Below are 17,089 nucleotides of genomic sequence, written 5' to 3' on the forward strand. Positions count from 1 at the left end.
AATTGGTAAGTGAATGCCCATAGAAATAATTGACAGAAAAGCACGTGTCAAAACCTAAACCGCTGTCGGCCTCCCTTACAGCTGCGCGAGAGGAGATTGTTGTGCCACATGGTACAGAAGCTCTCCAGTGGCCGTGCACATGGAACACCGACATCCCGGTTCTCAGAGGCTGTGACCATTGTGCTTATGGGACATTCTTTCATTTATCATTTTGCGTTTTTTTTTGTGTACTAAGAGTGTCTGCTAAAATGACTAAATGTAAAATGATTACATGTAAATGCACTCCTTCAGACTGATCAATTATACGAAACTAACCAGTTGATGACTTTATACACACAATAAGGACAACTTCATTAATCGTTATTCCCGAAAGTCCCAGCTGGTACTGGACATAGGAAACATCTGCTGTTACCGAATCTAAAAATACTTTTAAGGAGAAGATAGCTGACAGTCATGTGTGTCCCAGCAAACAGCAAAGTATGACTGTGCCTGTTCAAGGTTGAACGATGCAGACATGCTGGTGGTTTCAGTTTGGTGTGTAGGTGGTTGTGTATCCCCACAGCATGCATTCCTACCCACAGCCTGCATTCCTACATTCGGTTTCAATTTGAGATTTTTAGGCCAGGACATCTCAGAAGTGTATGTACTGTATATACCTGGCTATTCAAGTTTGTTGAAGACTATCACTGCAGCATGGACAAAGACACTGCACTGTGGCTTGTCCCTGGAGCCTGTGTGAGTCAGATTGGGAATACTATTAAAATATATATATATAGATAGTATATTCACAAGCCTTAGGACCAGATATTACTTATAAAATAAGTCACCAAGTTTAATTATTTTCTTCTCCCTTGCCTTTGATGTCAGTGTTCACAGTTAATAGTTTATCTTTAACCTAAATCTATGTACCCCAAACCACTGCCCCCCCACCACCACCACCACCACCTCCCCTCCCAATAAAAGCAGGCCTACTGTCTCTTCTTCCTGGCTCCGATAGAAGTTAAGGAAAACAGAGTGTTAAACCTTGTTATATTGCATTGTACAGAAGACAGTCCCACAACTAATCAGCCCCCCCCTCCCCCTCCCCCACCCCTGAACAACCCAACCCCACGTTTGACTCGTTGGATCCACACTGTATCTTGTCTGGATCAGCAGGCGGCATGACTACATGAGGAAACCATAATGATTTTACAAATGTCCGGTTGTCATGGCAACAGAGGCAGTTAAAACGGCGTGAGTGGTTGACAGGGCTTTGTCCAAGCTCTATTGTTCCTTTGAAAACCTACAACAAGACCACAAAAAAAAATTCTGTCAAATTTGGATAAATGTGTTGAGTATTATTAAAATACTGAGAATAAATCAGTATTAGCCATTTGGGAGCAAGCCTCTGTAAAATCCTGGATCACTGAGAAATAGAAAGCTTTGAAGATTAACTCAACTCAGGAGCAGCATGTACATGTGCCAAACAGAAATGCACACACACACACACACACTGTCCCTGCGTGTGTGTACATCCTCATCTGTGTGTCTCAGTTCTACCCAGAAGCAGTCCTTCCAATCCCATTATCCCCCCAGTTCCCCAAACTGTCACATAGAGAGGAGCCAATCACCTCAGCAGAAACCGTTGGTATGGAAACAGATCAGTGGAGCTTCAAATCTCAGCTTTAAGAACCTATTACTGGTTGCAGCCATCCCATAAAATTCCCTCAATAGCAGTAACATGATTAACCTAGAACCATTTACATCATAAAACAAATAAATCATCAAGAGAGTATTTTCCTACATATATCATCCTACTGGGAGCTACGTGGCTCAAAAGTGTCCCTGAAATGGCTTCTACAGTACGAATCTAACAATACTGTGCTTTATAGTGGATGAGGATCCATACGTGAAAATGTTTCTGTAAATCAGAAAAATAAATGAATTCCCTTTTTATGAGTTATCGAATAGAATAATTTTCATTAGAAAAGTTACGTTTGTGCATGCTAGAAAATGGCAATAATATTTTAACTTGTATTTACAGTGAGTTCACGAAATAGTTGGGCAGTGACCATTTTAATAATTTTGGCTCTCTACGCCAAACATAATGGATTTAAAATTAAACAACTGAAATGCAGCTGAAGTGCAAACTTAAGCTTCAATTCAAGGGATTGAACACAAATATTGGTTGAAACATTTAGGAATTGCAAACATTTGTATTATTTTAGGGGCTCAAATGTATTTTGATCATCTATATTGTAAAATATTTGTTATACTTTGTTGAGAATCCTTTGCAAGCAATGACTGAAGTCTGGAACCCATTGACATCACCAAACACTAAGAACATCATCCAGGTTGATCTTAGTTTCATCTGTCCAATGAATGTTGTTCCAGAACTGGGCTGTCTTTTTAAACAGCCTATTTTAACCTAATCTGTTTCCTTTCTGTTCTTGAGATTTATGAGTAGTTTGCACCTTATGGTGAACCCCTCTTTATTTACTCTTGTGAAATCTTCTCTTTATGTTTGACTTAGAGATAGTGATACGCCTAACTCCTGGAGAGTGTTCTTCATCACTTGGCTGGATGTTGTGAAGGGGTTCTTCTTCACAATGGAAAGGATTCTGCGATCATCTACCCCTATTGTCTTCTTTGTAAATACCCTCAAATTGAAGCTGAGAGACTGCACTTTAAGCTTATTATTTAACTGTAACTTGAATATGTTTTGTTAAACAGCCAAAATAATAAAACTTTGTGTCAGTAACTGTGTCATTACTAAACTTACTGTCCAAAATGTACATTTAGGAGTACATTTGGTACAGTTGTTGTTGAAGTCTTCAGAAATGTAACTGCTTGCAAATTGTTTATGGAAATGTAAACTAAGTGGATACATTGACGAAGGCAGTGGTGAAATGCTGAATATCCAGCATTTCAATAATGTGTTTCTTTATGTTGAGAAAATCAGTATATATGTGGAAGTTCTCCTTATGATGATATTGTTGTTGTTGTCGTTGTTCCACTCTTTGGCAAATTACCAACTGTTCCTTGGCAGTTACCCCTGCAAAACTGGTAGAAGTTTATATATATTTGTCCATCTCTCCAAAAAGTGAATACATAAATAAATATAAATATAAAAAAACATATTGATCAATGCCTTGTTGATAAAGTCATGCCAGAGCCTGTGTAATGGTATTAAACTAAGATCTTATAGTGTACTGGATCTTATGGTACTCACCCAGGATCTTATAGTATTGGATCTTATGGTAGTAACCCATAATCTTATTGGACTGGATCTTTTGGTACTAACCCATAATCTTATTGGACCGGATCTTTTGGTATTAACCCAGGATCTTATAGGACTGGATCTTATGGTAGTAACCCAGGATCTTATGGTATTGGATCATTTTTGTTCCATATTTTTCCATATTTGTTCCATATTTTTTCTCAATATTTTTGATGGAGAAACTGTGTGTTGAGAGGGCAGGAAACATGGGGAGAGGGGATGACACACGGAGTGGGACCTGGGCTGGACTTGGACCCAGGCCGCCCCGTTGAGACCTCAGCTTACATGGTGCACGCATTAGTCTGAGAGCCCCACCTTGTCCTCTATTCTATCACACATCAGCAAATGTCTTGCAATGAGTGTTCATGCTAGATTTGATCAAGTGAACATGTAATTTATAGGGCTGTCAAAGTTAACGCGTTAATAACGCAATCTATCTTAAACGCGACAAAAAATAAATAGTGCCGCTAACGCTGGTTTCTTTTTGACCCTGGGAATCACCTGTCGTCACATTATTTTGAGTGCCGACGGTAGCTGAATGATGGAGAGAGGGATTTTAGATGGGAAGTTCAATTTCAAAAGTTGTGAGACGGCTCGGTTGACAAAACTGGCGTATGTACTGATTGTCAGGCTGAGTTTAGTTACCACCGGAGTACTTCCAGCCTAAACTATCACATGCAAGTAAAGCACACAGCTGTCAACAGCGGTAGCAGCAGCAGCGTTCGCTTCGGTAATATGGCAGACAACACTCGCAAAAGAAGCGAGCAGCTGATTGGGTTCAACAATATAGAAACTGTGTTCAATATTAAGGTCAATCTGTGGTTGCTTAAGTATATGAAGTATGTTTGAGTGAGATTTGAATATTATGGAGCAGAATATTGTAGTAGGCTTTAATATATCTTATATTCCAGAGTAAGTCTAATGTTGTGGATGTTTATTATACAGCATATAGTTTGTGAGTGAATAAAACTCCATCACAATTTAAGTTGTGTTCCATTTGAACTTGTTTGGTGGACATTATCATCCAGTTAGGCCTAACAAAATTAACTATCTATACTGAAAATAATGTACCCCCGTGCCTCTGTTAGCTAGCTTGCCAGCTTTCATCCATGAAAAAGCAAGTAGAAACTATTATGACAGCGTTGTCAGTCAGCACTGAATGTGTTTACTGATCATCCACGTGGATGCAGAGTACTAGCTCTAACCAAACTGTGAAACAGATTAACTTAAACTCCATTTAAGCTAACACCAAATCAACAAGTTATCAACATCTTAATCATCGGCTGCATCACGGGCACCATGGACATTGAAATTACAGGATTCCGTGTGTGTCTGAGTATATCTCCATTATCTCAAGAACTGTATGAAGTTGCAGGTTGGCAGGCGGCTTCATTATCATTTGAAGATTTAAATTTAAATTACATTTGCCTTTTACTTTCCAAATTAACAGGCATAATGCACATTTGTCACAGAAATTAGAATGCATTTCATGTTTTTTTTTATTATGGGAGCAAAAAATGACCAAAGCAGTCAACTAGTAACTGACAAGGTTATTTATCCAATTGTTTTTTAATTCGAAATATGAAAATGTACAAGATAAAGCAAATGTTGTTTATTAAAAGAATTAGAAACCGGTCACAGTCTGATATCATGGGGATGGCTAGTGATACTAAACCCAGGATCTTATGGTAATGATCCGGGATCTCATGGTACTAACCAGGATCTAATGGTTTTAACCAGGATCTAATGGTACTAACCTGGGATGTTACTGGAACTTCACCCTGTTCAATGTCTTGAAGATGATGTCCTCTCATCCTACCTGTCGGGAAGATCCTACCAGGTCTCCTGGGGAGGCAAAGTGTCAGACTTGCCAGCTCTCCACTGGTGCCCCACAGGGCTACGTCCTTGGACCCCTCCTCTTCTCTCTGTACACCACCTCACCTGGACCAATCATCATGCTACCACTGCTTTGCTGACAACATGCAGTTGTACCTGTCGTTCCCCCCGACTGATCCGGGGATCGAGGCCTGCCTCGCAGACATCTCTGACTGTATGACCGAGCACCACCTCCAGCTGTACCTCTCCAAAACAGAACTCCTCATCATCCTGGCCAAACCTTCCATCTCCCACGATCTCTCAATCATCCTGGGATCTGCGACGGTGACCCCTTCATCCTCTGCCAGGAACCTTGGCACCTTGGGACCATGGTTGACGAGCTCTCCCTCACAGCCCACTTTGCTGCGGTCTCCCGGTTGTGTAGATTCACCCTCTACAACATCCGGAAGATCAGGAGATACCTGTCTGAGCACTCCACCCAGCTGCTAGTCCAAGCACTGGTCCTCTCCAAGTTGGACTATTGCAACTCGCTGCTCGCCGGTCTCCCAGCATGCGCAACCCGTCCTCTCCAGAGGATTCAGAACACGGCGGCCCATCTGGTCTTCAATCTACCCAGACGCTCCCACAATACTCCGCTCCTCATCTCCCTCCACTGGCTACCCATCATGGCCCGCATCAGATTCAAGACCCTGGTACTGACCTTCCGGGTGGTGAACGAGAGGGATACTGACTGTCTCCCCACCTTCAAGAAAAGGCTCAAGACGCACTTGTTCCAGGAGTACAACGGCAATTAGGAAGACTTGGCTGGATCTGATGTCAGTTTCCTCCAGGATCACAATGACTCTTATTGAGAGACTTGTTGCTGGTTAGTTGTAACGGATTTACATTCTTGTATTCACTGAAATATTTTTACTGTTGATTGTTTTTCTACAGGTACACTTGCACTTTTTGAGTTTCATGTTGTTTAATTGTAACTTGTTTAACTGCATGCTCTTATGGTTCTTCCCTTTGGCACTTATTTGGTTTTCACAATGTATGCTTCATGTTTTGGCTGCTCACAATGTTTGGGGCCATGTCGTTGTTATAATCAGTGACCTATGCACTTTTGTAAAGCTCTCTCTTGGAAGTCGCTTTGGATAAAAGCGTCTGCTAAATGCATAAATGTAAATGTCTTCAACTCCCAAAAATGATCTGATTATCCGTAATGGTCCAAAAATGCCTCAATGTAGCTGTAGTAGTTGGGATACAAGGAACGTCACCTTGTTAGTTTCAAATGTTATGTCCTGCTTTGAGGCCATTGTTGTTAGGCTGTCCTCCTCGTAATGTGTCACTTTCAGCAAATATACCACTGACATTGGATGAACTCTAGGTAAATTGACGATGGACATATGTTTAGATCATACAAGGATCACAGTGCCTACGGAACACCTGTCTCCTGTCTCAGAAGGCTGTATGAGAAACACAGCTAACGGAAGAGAGGGAGGGAAGGAAGGGAGGGAGGGAGGGAGGGAGGGAGGGAGGGAGGGAGGGAGGGAGGGAGGGAGGGAGGGAGGGAGGGAGGGAGGGAGGGAGGGAGGGAGGGAGGGAGGGAGGGAGGGAGGGAGGGAGGGAGGGAGGGAGGGAGGGAGGGAGGGAGGGAGGGAGGGAGGGAGGGAGGGAGGGAGGGAGGGAGGGAGGGAGGGAGGGAGGGAGGGAGACTGTAGTGACTGTAGTGTAGCACTCCCCTGGGCCCACACAGCAGCAGATCGCTTATCATATGTTTCCTGCTGCTGGCTGCGTTCACAGATAACATCCACAGCAGGCAGTGTCTGTGATGTGTGTCTTCGATGTGTGTGTCTGTGATGTGTGTGTGTGTGTGTGTCAGAAGATGCTCATAACAAAACACTACCGGCATCTCCCACCTCCACCATATGGAGACACCACATGAGCTGTGTGTGTTGGAATTATTTGACACTCCTTTAGTTAGTGAGGATATTTGAAGAAGTTTGTTTGAATGAGAATCTGTGCATGTTGATTCCAGATAATAAGAATATTATTTAAATAATAAGTATGAGTCACACACACATTTGGCTAGCCTATACTGCCACCTTGTGTTCAAACGTTGAAAGTGCAAGAAATTGGATGCGAAGACGTGGTTGGCCCGAACATGATACTTGCTGACCTGATATTGGCCGGATTTTCCATATTCGTTAAGAAGCTCTTGACGCTAAGAACGCTCTTAGAACGCTCATAAGAAGCACTTAGCATTAAGTGCTTCTTAACGAATCTGGGAAACCCGGCCATTAACGTTTCCCTTGTCATGTTCGGTTTCCAATGTCTTTCGGAATCCAAAGTGTTGGGGTTGGATTTTTATTTTTATATAGGCCTACAGATTATCTCGTCACAACACGTTTCCCTCAATAGGAGCGAAATGTCATTGTTAAGATTCTTAGCGCAGTCGGAAATTCCACCCCTTAAATTCGATCGACGTCATTCACGGCAAATAATGTGTAGCCCTATTTCTTGAATGACGGATAATTCGACCAATAGGCACAGAGGTAACGTAACTCAGGCGGTAGTACATGTACAGCTGATTTGCAACCCGCTGTAGGAAGAGCGGTGAAGAAGGAAATGTCGGTGGTTCCACCACGGACCGTTCTAGGATCAGTGCCCTTTTAGGCAAAAACAGAAGGGTGAGTAGGAAAGCCGTCACTACTTGCGTTGGTTTGGTTAGTGGAGAAATTCAGAACAACCCGTCCTGGGTCTATATTAATGTTTATTGATTATAATAGTTCGGTCCTTACCAAACATTCAATCGACCCTACCGCGGCCTAGCAGCCATTTTCAGACAAAGTCACGAAATGTGACCTATTTAGCCAGTTTGCACAAAGCACCGAAATAGAAATATAATTTCAAAAGTACACAAAGAATGATATTATTTGATTTGTTACTAACGGAGCATCTGTGAGAAAAAATATTTTTGGTGCGAGTAGGCTACAAGGCGCGCTTGGCTCAGCCAAACTAGAAGCGCTGTGGTAGATACTTACTACTTATGGTGATTAGAGTGTGACGTCGTCGTCAACACATCCAGCCTTTTCAGTAGTCCTTTCCCCAGGCAACCAGACAGATCCCAACTGCATTGTTGTGACAGATTGTTCTTGATAATTCACCTGGAAATAATTTGTGAAATTGTCCCTTTTTTCTGTCTACAGATTGAAATTGATAAGAACAAACAATAATGGCTTGGTAAAACCATGAAAGACGGCAAAAAACACAATTAAACATCCAGCATCTCCGTGAGCCCAGCCGTGAACTTGTTGTAAATATAAAGCATATGTATATTTTGTAGAGCCAAATAAGTAGGAGAAACTTGCCATATAGCAGTAAAGTCACCATTCCTCCAAACCTCCCTAGTCAATGGAAATGGACGCATCTCCCAGTGTTGTGGGGCTAGATGCCCAGGGGAACATGGTGTTTACCGTGGTCAAGCCAGTCATGGGGATCTTCCAGGTTTCAGCAGAGCAAACCAACAGTGTTGGCCAGATGGGTGGGGAGTTGCCAGGTTTGTCCGGCACCCCTATGACGCTTGTGGAGGGCCCGGGACAGCAAGCTGGAGTAGTAGTCAATCCAACCCAAATCCAGGCAGCGGACCTGGCCGGGAATGTGGTCCACACACAGGAGCAGGCTCTCAGCCACAGCCTGGTGCCCCACGTGCCTTTTGCTGAGGTGTCATCTCTCCTGGACCCCAACATGAAGGGCTCCAAGGCTCGTAAGTACTCACAACCAGCCAGGGAAGGATCATGGAAAACTGTCAGAAATATCCTGTATCTCACTAATCTATTTTAAGACGGATCAAGCAGTATGCTGTACAACAGAGTGGTGCAGTAAAAATAGGATCATTGGTTGGACAGGAAAATATGTAAATAAACATATTGAAGACTTTGTGAACTAGGTGAGATGGGAAGGTGTGCAGTTGAGCGTGTAGTCCAACGACATCACCCCCCAGCGTCTCCCTGGTTGTAGGGAAGTACCTGATCTCGTACGAGGAGATCCAGCGGCGCCTGCAGCCCCCAGAGAGGATGTCGCTGCGCTCGCTAGCAGCCTACACCAGGGTGAGCCGAGGGCCGGCCAGCAAGAAGACTCTGCTGGAGTCCCTGAACATCCTGGGCCTAAGCCCCAGCACCACCACTGCTGTCTCCTCATCCTTCTCCAAGCTCACTGAGGGTAGGGCTGTGTGTGACAGTGTGTGTGACAGCGTGTGTGACAGCGTGTGTGACAGTGTGTGCGTGAGTGGGATGCCTTTTCTCCTCTCATGGATGGCTGTGTTTTGCAGGTGACACCAGGGCACTATGTCATGACATGAAGGACTTCTCACATGACTACATCGACTTTGGCAAAATGGCCAAACAGCTCATACCTGAGACCAACACAGTCCAGCACTGGTCCAAGATCATTGAAACCAAGTAAGACTGCTGCCGTTGTTCCAGGTTCTGCTGCTAGCCTGGCCCTTTTCCTCATGTTCTCCCTCTGGTGTTTGTAGGACCCACCTGGAGGACATGAGGAAGTGCTTCCGTGACCCGGTGAACAGCGGTGCGTTCGACAACGTCACCCACGGCCTGGGCCTGGGAATGATTGACATCACCCTGGACATGATCACCATGGTGATCGACCGTCAGATCCGCATACTGTCGGGCGCTGCGGCCTCCGACCCCGCCGACTCCGGCCCACCAATGAGACGCATCCGCCGCCGTCACCGCAAGCCCCGCTGCATTGATGAGGACAAGCCCCAGAGGGCAGCCCGGGGGGTGAAAGGGCAAGGGAAGGGTGTGGGAAAGGGGAAGGGGCGGGGCAGAGGCAGGAAGAAGGTACGGCCCGAGTGCGAAGCCCCTGTGATCATGGAGAGCCAGCCGCAGCAGAGCGAGGATGTGCAGAGTAGTGTCCTCACCCTGGTTTCCGTCGGGTATGAGACCATCTCCAGCGGCCTCACCACCCCAGGAGCAGTGTGAGAGCGTCCTGACCCAGACGAACCATGCTCTCTGTTGAGGTCCAGAACTCTGGGATTTTCGTAGCTGCTCAGGTCTGCCCCATGGACAGGGCTGGAGAGGACATTCACACGGAGTGATCATGATGCTCACTCCTTTAGTTTTTTACTTAGTTAATGATAGCAGAAGCTTGCTTGAGATTGATAAATGCTTGTAACAGTAGTCCCCATCAGCACTGGATGGAGGATGAGACAGAGACAGAAATACATGTCTCAGATTTGTTTGATCCCAAAAAACAATCCATTCATGTGCAAATATCAGTTCTCCCAGGCTTTCAGTTTGTCTCCTATTCCTGTTTTTTCCCTTTTGAAGCAGATCACAATATGTCAATAATCAGCGAGAGTATGTTTATAATGAAACCAGTATTGCTGAAATACTTGTATTAAAGGCATACATTTCTTAACTAAACTTCATATTTGTATTTTTGTCTCTCGTAGTTATCATACAGGACAGAAGGTGATCAGGTCCTGGCCAGTTGTGCCTTGTATAGGCTCAACCAATAACATGGTCTGCTAACTTGTTTGACAGATTCAAGTTGTGAATTTGGTGCAAAATGGCAAGATATCATTGCATTCTATATTATGGATAACTGGCTTTGATAACTTGGTTGTACAGAGAAAACAGACACAGCATAAGTATAGGAAGTTTTATGGAAGATGACTGTTGCTGTAGGAGTGAAGGTGAACAGCATAGACAGGCTGGGGCAGTGGGCAGACTGGCAGGCAGGTGAGGAATGAACCTGAGCACAAGAGAAGATACAACTTGGAAGTCTTTGCAAAGAGTTTGTACTAGACTGAAGTGGTCGGAAAAAGTGGGAAAAAAGCAGAAAAGTGGGACTAACACTGAGCCGAAACGACAATCAGATGAGGAGTGGATGAAGAAGCGAAGGTTGATCATCTGCAGAGCTGAAGTGATAGAAGGTAGGTTGGTAGGTGGAGCTGGAACCAGGAGGGAGAGGGAGAAAGATAGACACGCCCACGACATAACACTAACATGGAGACATACAGGGAATAGTGGACATGGAGACACAGAGAGCCACAGAGACAGAGAGACACAGAGAGACGGAGACAGAGAGACATAGAAGAGGGGACAGGGAGACCCCTGGGACACGGTCTTGACACAACTAGCTCCAATCTGCGACTTCCTTTAAATGTCTACTTCTCTACAGTGTGTGCACACTCTGGCTAGCACAGAACATCTTCATCACGTCCATCTGAGTCTGGGAAGGCCTCTTAGAAGAGGGTGTGCCCTCAGCTGGTTGGAGTGGCTGAAAGGTGTGCTGTTTCTCTGAGCCTGCTGTTGTTGTGACTGGGGAGGACAAGAGAGGGAACTCTCAGCTGGAGAGAAAGCCGAGGGCCTCTTACACGTCAACAGTGGGGAAGGGAGGGAGGGAGAGCAGCTTTGCAGAGAATTAGGATTTACTCTGAATTAGTGTAAGAGAGAGAGAGAGAGGGAGAGAGAGAGAGAGAGAGAGAGAGAGAGAGAGAGAGACAGAGAGAGAGAGAGAGAGAGAGAGAGAGAGACAGTGGAACAAGACTTGAGGAGTGGGTGAGAAGAAGAAAACATGCAGATATCAGGACAGGAGAGGCAGTGTCAGTGTGTCTACAGAAACATTACCCGCATGAGCGACAGCAGAACTGAGCGGGTTCACATGATCAGTTAACCACTCACACAGATAAAGAACACGCGCCAGCAGCAGAGAGGAGTGTAGGTGAGGCTAGAGATGGACACTGTTGGCTACACAGAAGACTTGACCAAGCACCAACCATGGAACGCAGGGATTGAACCACATCGGACCCTTGTGCGACTCAGTTAAGAACACCTATGGCTAAATGCAGCCCAGTCTACCAGTCCAGCGAGTTCCTAAAGGTGAGTGGAAACAAGACAGCACTGAGACTCCACACCCTGAGAATCCATGAGATAGCAAGCTCCCTGGAAGCCAGCTACAGAACCACTCACTGGAAGAATGGAATAGTTGTGACAACTTGTGTTGTTTTTGTTTACTGTGATGCTTATTATGACAAATGTTCGAATAGTGAAAGCTGTAGTAGTGAAAAGAGAAAAAAAACAAATGAGAATTAACAATGTTATCTAAGGCAACACAAATACAGTACTGGTTGACTGTTCCAGTTAAATTGAACATGCTGCTGACCAGCTGTCTAGGCATTACAGACCATACACAGCAGTCTGCATCACAAGCTATCCATTTGGCTTGTATTTTGGTCATAACAACTTGTCATAACACTTTCCTATTTAAAATAATTTGTATATATGGCAAATGACGTGCCACATTCTAGCAAACGTAGTAGGGACTATTGTAAAGCTCCGGGTTTGGCTGTGGAAAGGAGCCTAGTTGTGTTACAAACGATGGGGCAGGCAAAAATGCAGACACGTGGAAGATGGAGCAAAAAAAGGTTTTATTGTAAATGTCCAAGTGATCTGATTTAAATGAATAGGTCGTTATCAAGTTAGGCAGAAGCCTGGTAAAGACCATTCATTTGAATCAGGTGTGTTGGAGCAGGGAAACATCTAAAACGTGCAGGACAGGGGGTCCCTTAGGACCAGGGTTGTAGACTTCTGTACTAAATGCTAACAAATGTACAGCCGTATGGTGTGTTCATTTCATGTAGGGTGTGGTATTTCTTTTCTGGTTCTGTCTACTCAAAGTTCTTTTCCACTTGTAGACTCTCTCAACCGTGCTTTAGATGCCATCAGAGTCAGCACAGAGCTCATAGAGGAGGAACTCCGACCCCATCTGGATGTGCTGCTCACCATCGTACAAGAGAGGAGTGAGCCACACAAACACACACCAGCAGAGCAGTGCTCTGTCATCTCAGTAGAGAGGAGAGAGGACGGGAGAGAGGAGGGAGGGGAGGGAGGGGAGAGAGGACGGGAGAGAGGAGGGAGGGGAGGGAGGTGAGAGAGGGGGAAGGAGGGAAGGGAGGTAGGTGAGAGAGGGGGAAGGAGGGAGGGGAGGTAGGTGAGAGAGGTGGAAGGATGGGGGGGAGGTAGGTGAGAGAGGGGGAAGGATGGGGGGGAGGTAGGTGAGAGAGGGGGAAGGAGGGAGGGGAGGTAGGTGAGAGAGGTGGAAGGATGGGGGGGAGGTAGGTGAGAGAGGGGGAAGGATGGGAGGGAGGTAGGTGAGAGAGGAGGAAGGATGGGGGGGAGGTAGGTGAGAGAGGGGGAAGGAGGGAGGGGAGGTAGGTGAGAGAGGAGGAAGGATGGGGGGGAGGTAGGTGAGAGAGGAGGAAGGATGGGGGGGAGGTAGGTGAGAGAGGGGGAAGGGGGGAGGGGAGGTAGGTGAGAGAGGTGGAAGGATGGGGGGGAGGTAGGTGAGAGAGGGGGAAGGATAGGGGGGAGGTAGGTGAGAGAGGGGGAAGGAGGGAGGGGAGGTAGGTGAGAGAGGGGGAAGGAGGAAGGGGAGGTAGGTGAGAGAGGGGGAAGGAGGGAGGGGAGGTAGGTGAGAGAGGGGGAAGGAGGAAGGGGAGGTAGGTGAGAGAGGGGGAAGGAGGGAGGGGAGGTAGGTGAGAGAGGACGGGAGAGAGGAGGGAGGGGAGGTAGATGAGAGAGGGGGAAGGAGGGAGGGGAGGTAGGTGAGAGAGGGGGAAGGAGGGAGGGGAGGTAGGTGAGAGAGGGGGAAGGAGGGGGCATGTAGGAGATAGAGAGAGGGGGCTGGTAAGGGATAGAGAGAGAAAGAGACAGAGGAGGAAGGAGGGATGGTATGTGGGTGGGAGAAAGAGAATGGAAGGCTGTTAGGTGGAAGAGAGAGTGGGAGGGCTGGTGAGAGAGAGAGACAGAGGGAGAGAGAGAGGAGGGAGTCAGGGGGTCAGATGGCTGAGCGGTTAGGGAATCGGGCTATTAATCAGAAGGTTTCCGGTTCAATTCCCGGCCGTGCAAAATGACGTTGTGTCCTTGGGCAAGGCACGCTACTTGCCTCGGGGAATGTCCCTGTACTTATTTTAAGTTGCTCTGGATAAGAGCGTCTGCTAAATGACTGAATGTAAATGTATCAAATGTAGGGAGGGAGAGAGGGAGAGGGCTGACCTCTGAGGATAAACACTGACACATGTTAAGCCGTATTTGTCGTAGTAAAGAAGAGAGGGAAGGTGACAGATGGAGGGGCTTGCAAGGCTGTTAATTATGTACTTAGGTTTTTTTTTCAACTGCTTACATGCGTTGGTCAAAACTGAAGCCAAAAACATTAGCAGGTGGACCAAACAGTTAATCTCTCCTCCAAAACTCACTCAAACTGCCGACACACTATATACATGTCTCAAAATAAGCTTGTTTGACCATAACACTGGAAACAACACGGAGCATTACAAAAATTATGGACTTTTATCTTTGAAGTTTGAATTATTTTTCACATGAATCCGTTTTTCATCATAGAACAAAAAACGACTTTTCACTCTGCCTACAAAAGTCTATAAAAGAATGAATCAAAAAAGCAGAAATTTGCTTCAGTATCCTTTATGTTTTCAATATCTTTACTGTATAGATAGTACGTATATATATATGGTAGACGTACACTAAAAATACACAATCATTAACTAAAAACACAAAACCAAATTTTCAATGATAATGCAATTGCAATAAGTATAAAAAACAACATGTATTGTAGCCTGCCGTTGTCATACTCATAATTCTAGTCAGAATGTGAGTCTGATAACTCTCCGTTGGGCTGTGAGTATGGGGTGTGTTTCAGCCAAACTCATAAAACAAATGCCTCTCCCAATTGGATAGACCTAGAACCAATCAGAGCAACGTAATATGTTGTTTGTTGAAAATGAATTCAACCCAAGCACTCTTTGCTGAGGTGGTTTATTACGTTACTGTTGATCATCTGTCCATCATCGTATAAAGCCCGCCCTGACAATTTCATTGGTCCGCCCAGCTGCTGTTTGGACATCGTTTTTCCCCAACCGAGCTTCCCCAGTGTTTTTAACCGTTTTGGAAACAGTGTGTTAGCATTTGGAAAATGTGCTGCAAATAAATTCCAGCTTTTACAAGTGGTGGAGTATGAATGAAAAAGAGTTCATGGATTAGTGAGAATGTTGTAATTGAATGCATTTTTTGTGAAAGCATTATAAAAAAAATATATTATTCACTTCTGTTTTGCTGACTGAAGAGTTGACAATCTGACTTCAGTTTTGACCAATGCATGTAAGCAATATTTAAAAAAACGAATACAGTGTGTGCACACATAGCCTGCCTGTATTCATAAATAAACCTTTGGTTTATATTTTTTCAAAGAGAAAATTATATTTATATGTTTTCGTAGAAAATATATAAACTTTCGTGCAACTTTTGTGTATCAGTAAGCTTTCCCATATATGTAATTATTACATTATGTCATGTATTTCTGTCTGAAATATGGAAGTCTGAATATTTGAGGAGTATTTGCATTGTGTCTGACTGGTGATTCCTTGTCTGTCCAGAGAGGGGCACTCCTGAGCAGGTGGTGATAAGTGGGATCCTGCCTGTGCTGGCCCAAACCTTTCAGAGCAAAGGTCCTCTCACCCTCATCTCTGCAAGACTCGTGGCTGAACTTGCTCGAGAACGTGAGTCACACAGAGCAAAAAGATTTATGAAGAACATACACTGTCAAGGGAATACAGTTTTGGTGAGTGTGTGTGTGTGTTTCAGCACTAGTGAGGAAGCGGTTTGGGGAGGCAGGGTTGGTGTCTGCGCTGTTGTGTGTGTTGAGCTGTCGGGATGAGGAAGTTCTTCTCTACACTGGATTGGCCATAGCGCGCATGAGCTACGAAAGCCGTGAGTCCAAGTCTCCTCACTGCTAAGACACACATTTACATTTACATTCAGCAGACGCTCTTATCCAGAGCGACTTACAGTAAGTACAGGGACATTCCCCCGAGGCAAGTAGGGTGAAGTGCCTTGCCCAAGGACACAACGTCATTTGGCACGGCGGGGAATCGATCCGGCACCCTTCTGATTACTAGCCCGACTCCCTAACCCCTCAGCCATCTGACTCCCACACGCAAAACAAACCGTCCTAGAAATGTTATGGGTACATCATCATGGTATAGCAGCTCTGCAGGTTTTTCTCTCTTTTTCTCAACTTATTTTCTGTATTCCTCGATGTCATCCCTGTTTCCTGGTCTGTTCTCAGATACTCACCAGGAGCAGCTACTGAGACAGGGGGTGATGCCCCGCCTGGCAGGGGTCCTGCTCCGCTGCCACGGCAACAAGGACCTGGAACAGGTGTGTCTGCTGGCCCTCTGTAACCTGGGCGACGTCGGGGAGGGCGAGGAGGCGGGGCTGGTCTGGGAGAGAGGCGTGTCCCTGCGTCCCGGGGAGTCCCTTTTCCGAGGCGTGTCTCCTCACTCCTGCGGCTTCAGCTCCACCGTTGTCATGGTGAAGCTGTCCCAGTGGGCGTCCGACCAGTTTGCGGTCAGCATCGAGGTTCTCCAGCGCTGCTCCTCTTCCTTCTGGAACGTTCACAGAAAGAAGCACTCTGTCCGCCGCTTCCCGCTCACCAACCTGAGCTCCTACCCCAAGTTATACAAGGTCATCAAGTACTCCGTCCAGAACATGCCCAAGAGCAGGAGCCTGAAGACTCGTGTGTTTCACACTTTTCTCTGACAGAGACTACAAACATGGTTGTCAATGGACTGCAAAAGACTCTGGGATGATAGTTAATGAACTACAAACAGGACAACTGTAGGACACCATGATCTGGGGGTCTGACTCATTCAACATTTGTGATAGACTGCTTTATTTATACCTGGATCACAACGTAAAACATATATTGGTGCGGTACTTTCTTTTTTTATGAGGAAGAACAGTTATATACAATACCAAGACTGAAAGATACATTCAGTAAAGTTGCTGTACGTGTGTGTGGATCTGCATTTACACGCAGTGTTTACATATATATTGTCTATTTATTTGTGTGAGTGTATAGTTTATAGACTGAAAGTGTCCCCCAAGTCTATGCCATTCTTGGTTTTCC

At 45.4% G+C, this 17,089-nt stretch overlaps 2 protein-coding genes across 2 annotated transcripts; both read left to right on the top strand.

The window, feature by feature from the left end:
• Positions 1-7,630: 7,630 nt before the first annotated feature.
• Positions 7,631-10,524, top strand: LOC146260491 (uncharacterized). Its single transcript, XM_084670579.1, has 5 exons — positions 7,631-7,767; positions 8,287-8,843; positions 9,098-9,298; positions 9,408-9,537; positions 9,615-10,524. The coding sequence occupies exons 2-5, from the start codon at positions 8,492-8,494 to the stop codon at positions 10,078-10,080; spliced, it is 1,149 nt and encodes a 382-aa protein (XP_084526705.1). The 5' UTR covers positions 7,631-7,767; positions 8,287-8,491; the 3' UTR covers positions 10,081-10,524.
• A 1,424-nt stretch (positions 10,525-11,948) lies between these two features.
• Positions 11,949-16,868, top strand: LOC146260492 (rap1 GTPase-GDP dissociation stimulator 1-B). Its single transcript, XM_084670548.1, has 5 exons — positions 11,949-11,985; positions 12,801-12,905; positions 15,555-15,677; positions 15,763-15,888; positions 16,247-16,868. Exons 1-5 carry the CDS (start codon positions 11,949-11,951, stop codon positions 16,717-16,719), a joined length of 864 nt encoding a protein of 287 aa, XP_084526674.1. The 3' UTR covers positions 16,720-16,868.
• The last annotated feature ends 221 nt before the right edge of the window (positions 16,869-17,089 follow it).

Source organism: Hypomesus nipponensis, chromosome 13 (assembly GCF_054491055.1).
Source record: "Hypomesus nipponensis isolate SF chromosome 13, ASM5449105v1, whole genome shotgun sequence".
NCBI lineage: Eukaryota > Metazoa > Chordata > Actinopteri > Osmeriformes > Osmeridae > Hypomesus > Hypomesus nipponensis.

What these genes read in the sequence shown, in the direction of transcription:
- LOC146260491 (XM_084670579.1), top strand. Translation starts at nt 8,492, where the DNA reads ATGGAAATGGACGCATCTCCCAGTGTTGTGGGGCTAGATGCCCAGGGG. An exon ending in CATGAAGGGCTCCAAGGCTC is followed by an intron (nt 8,844 to 9,097) that starts GTAAGTACTCAC and finishes CCCTGGTTGTAG; the next exon opens with GGAAGTACCTGATCTCGTAC. An exon ending in TCCAAGATCATTGAAACCAA is followed by an intron (nt 9,538 to 9,614) that starts GTAAGACTGCTG and finishes TGGTGTTTGTAG; the next exon opens with GACCCACCTGGAGGACATGA.
- LOC146260492 (XM_084670548.1), top strand. Translation starts at nt 11,949, where the DNA reads ATGCAGCCCAGTCTACCAGTCCAGCGAGTTCCTAAAG. An exon ending in GGCTGAACTTGCTCGAGAAC is followed by an intron (nt 15,678 to 15,762) that starts GTGAGTCACACA and finishes TGTGTGTTTCAG; the next exon opens with CACTAGTGAGGAAGCGGTTT. An exon ending in GCGCATGAGCTACGAAAGCC is followed by an intron (nt 15,889 to 16,246) that starts GTGAGTCCAAGT and finishes GTCTGTTCTCAG; the next exon opens with ATACTCACCAGGAGCAGCTA.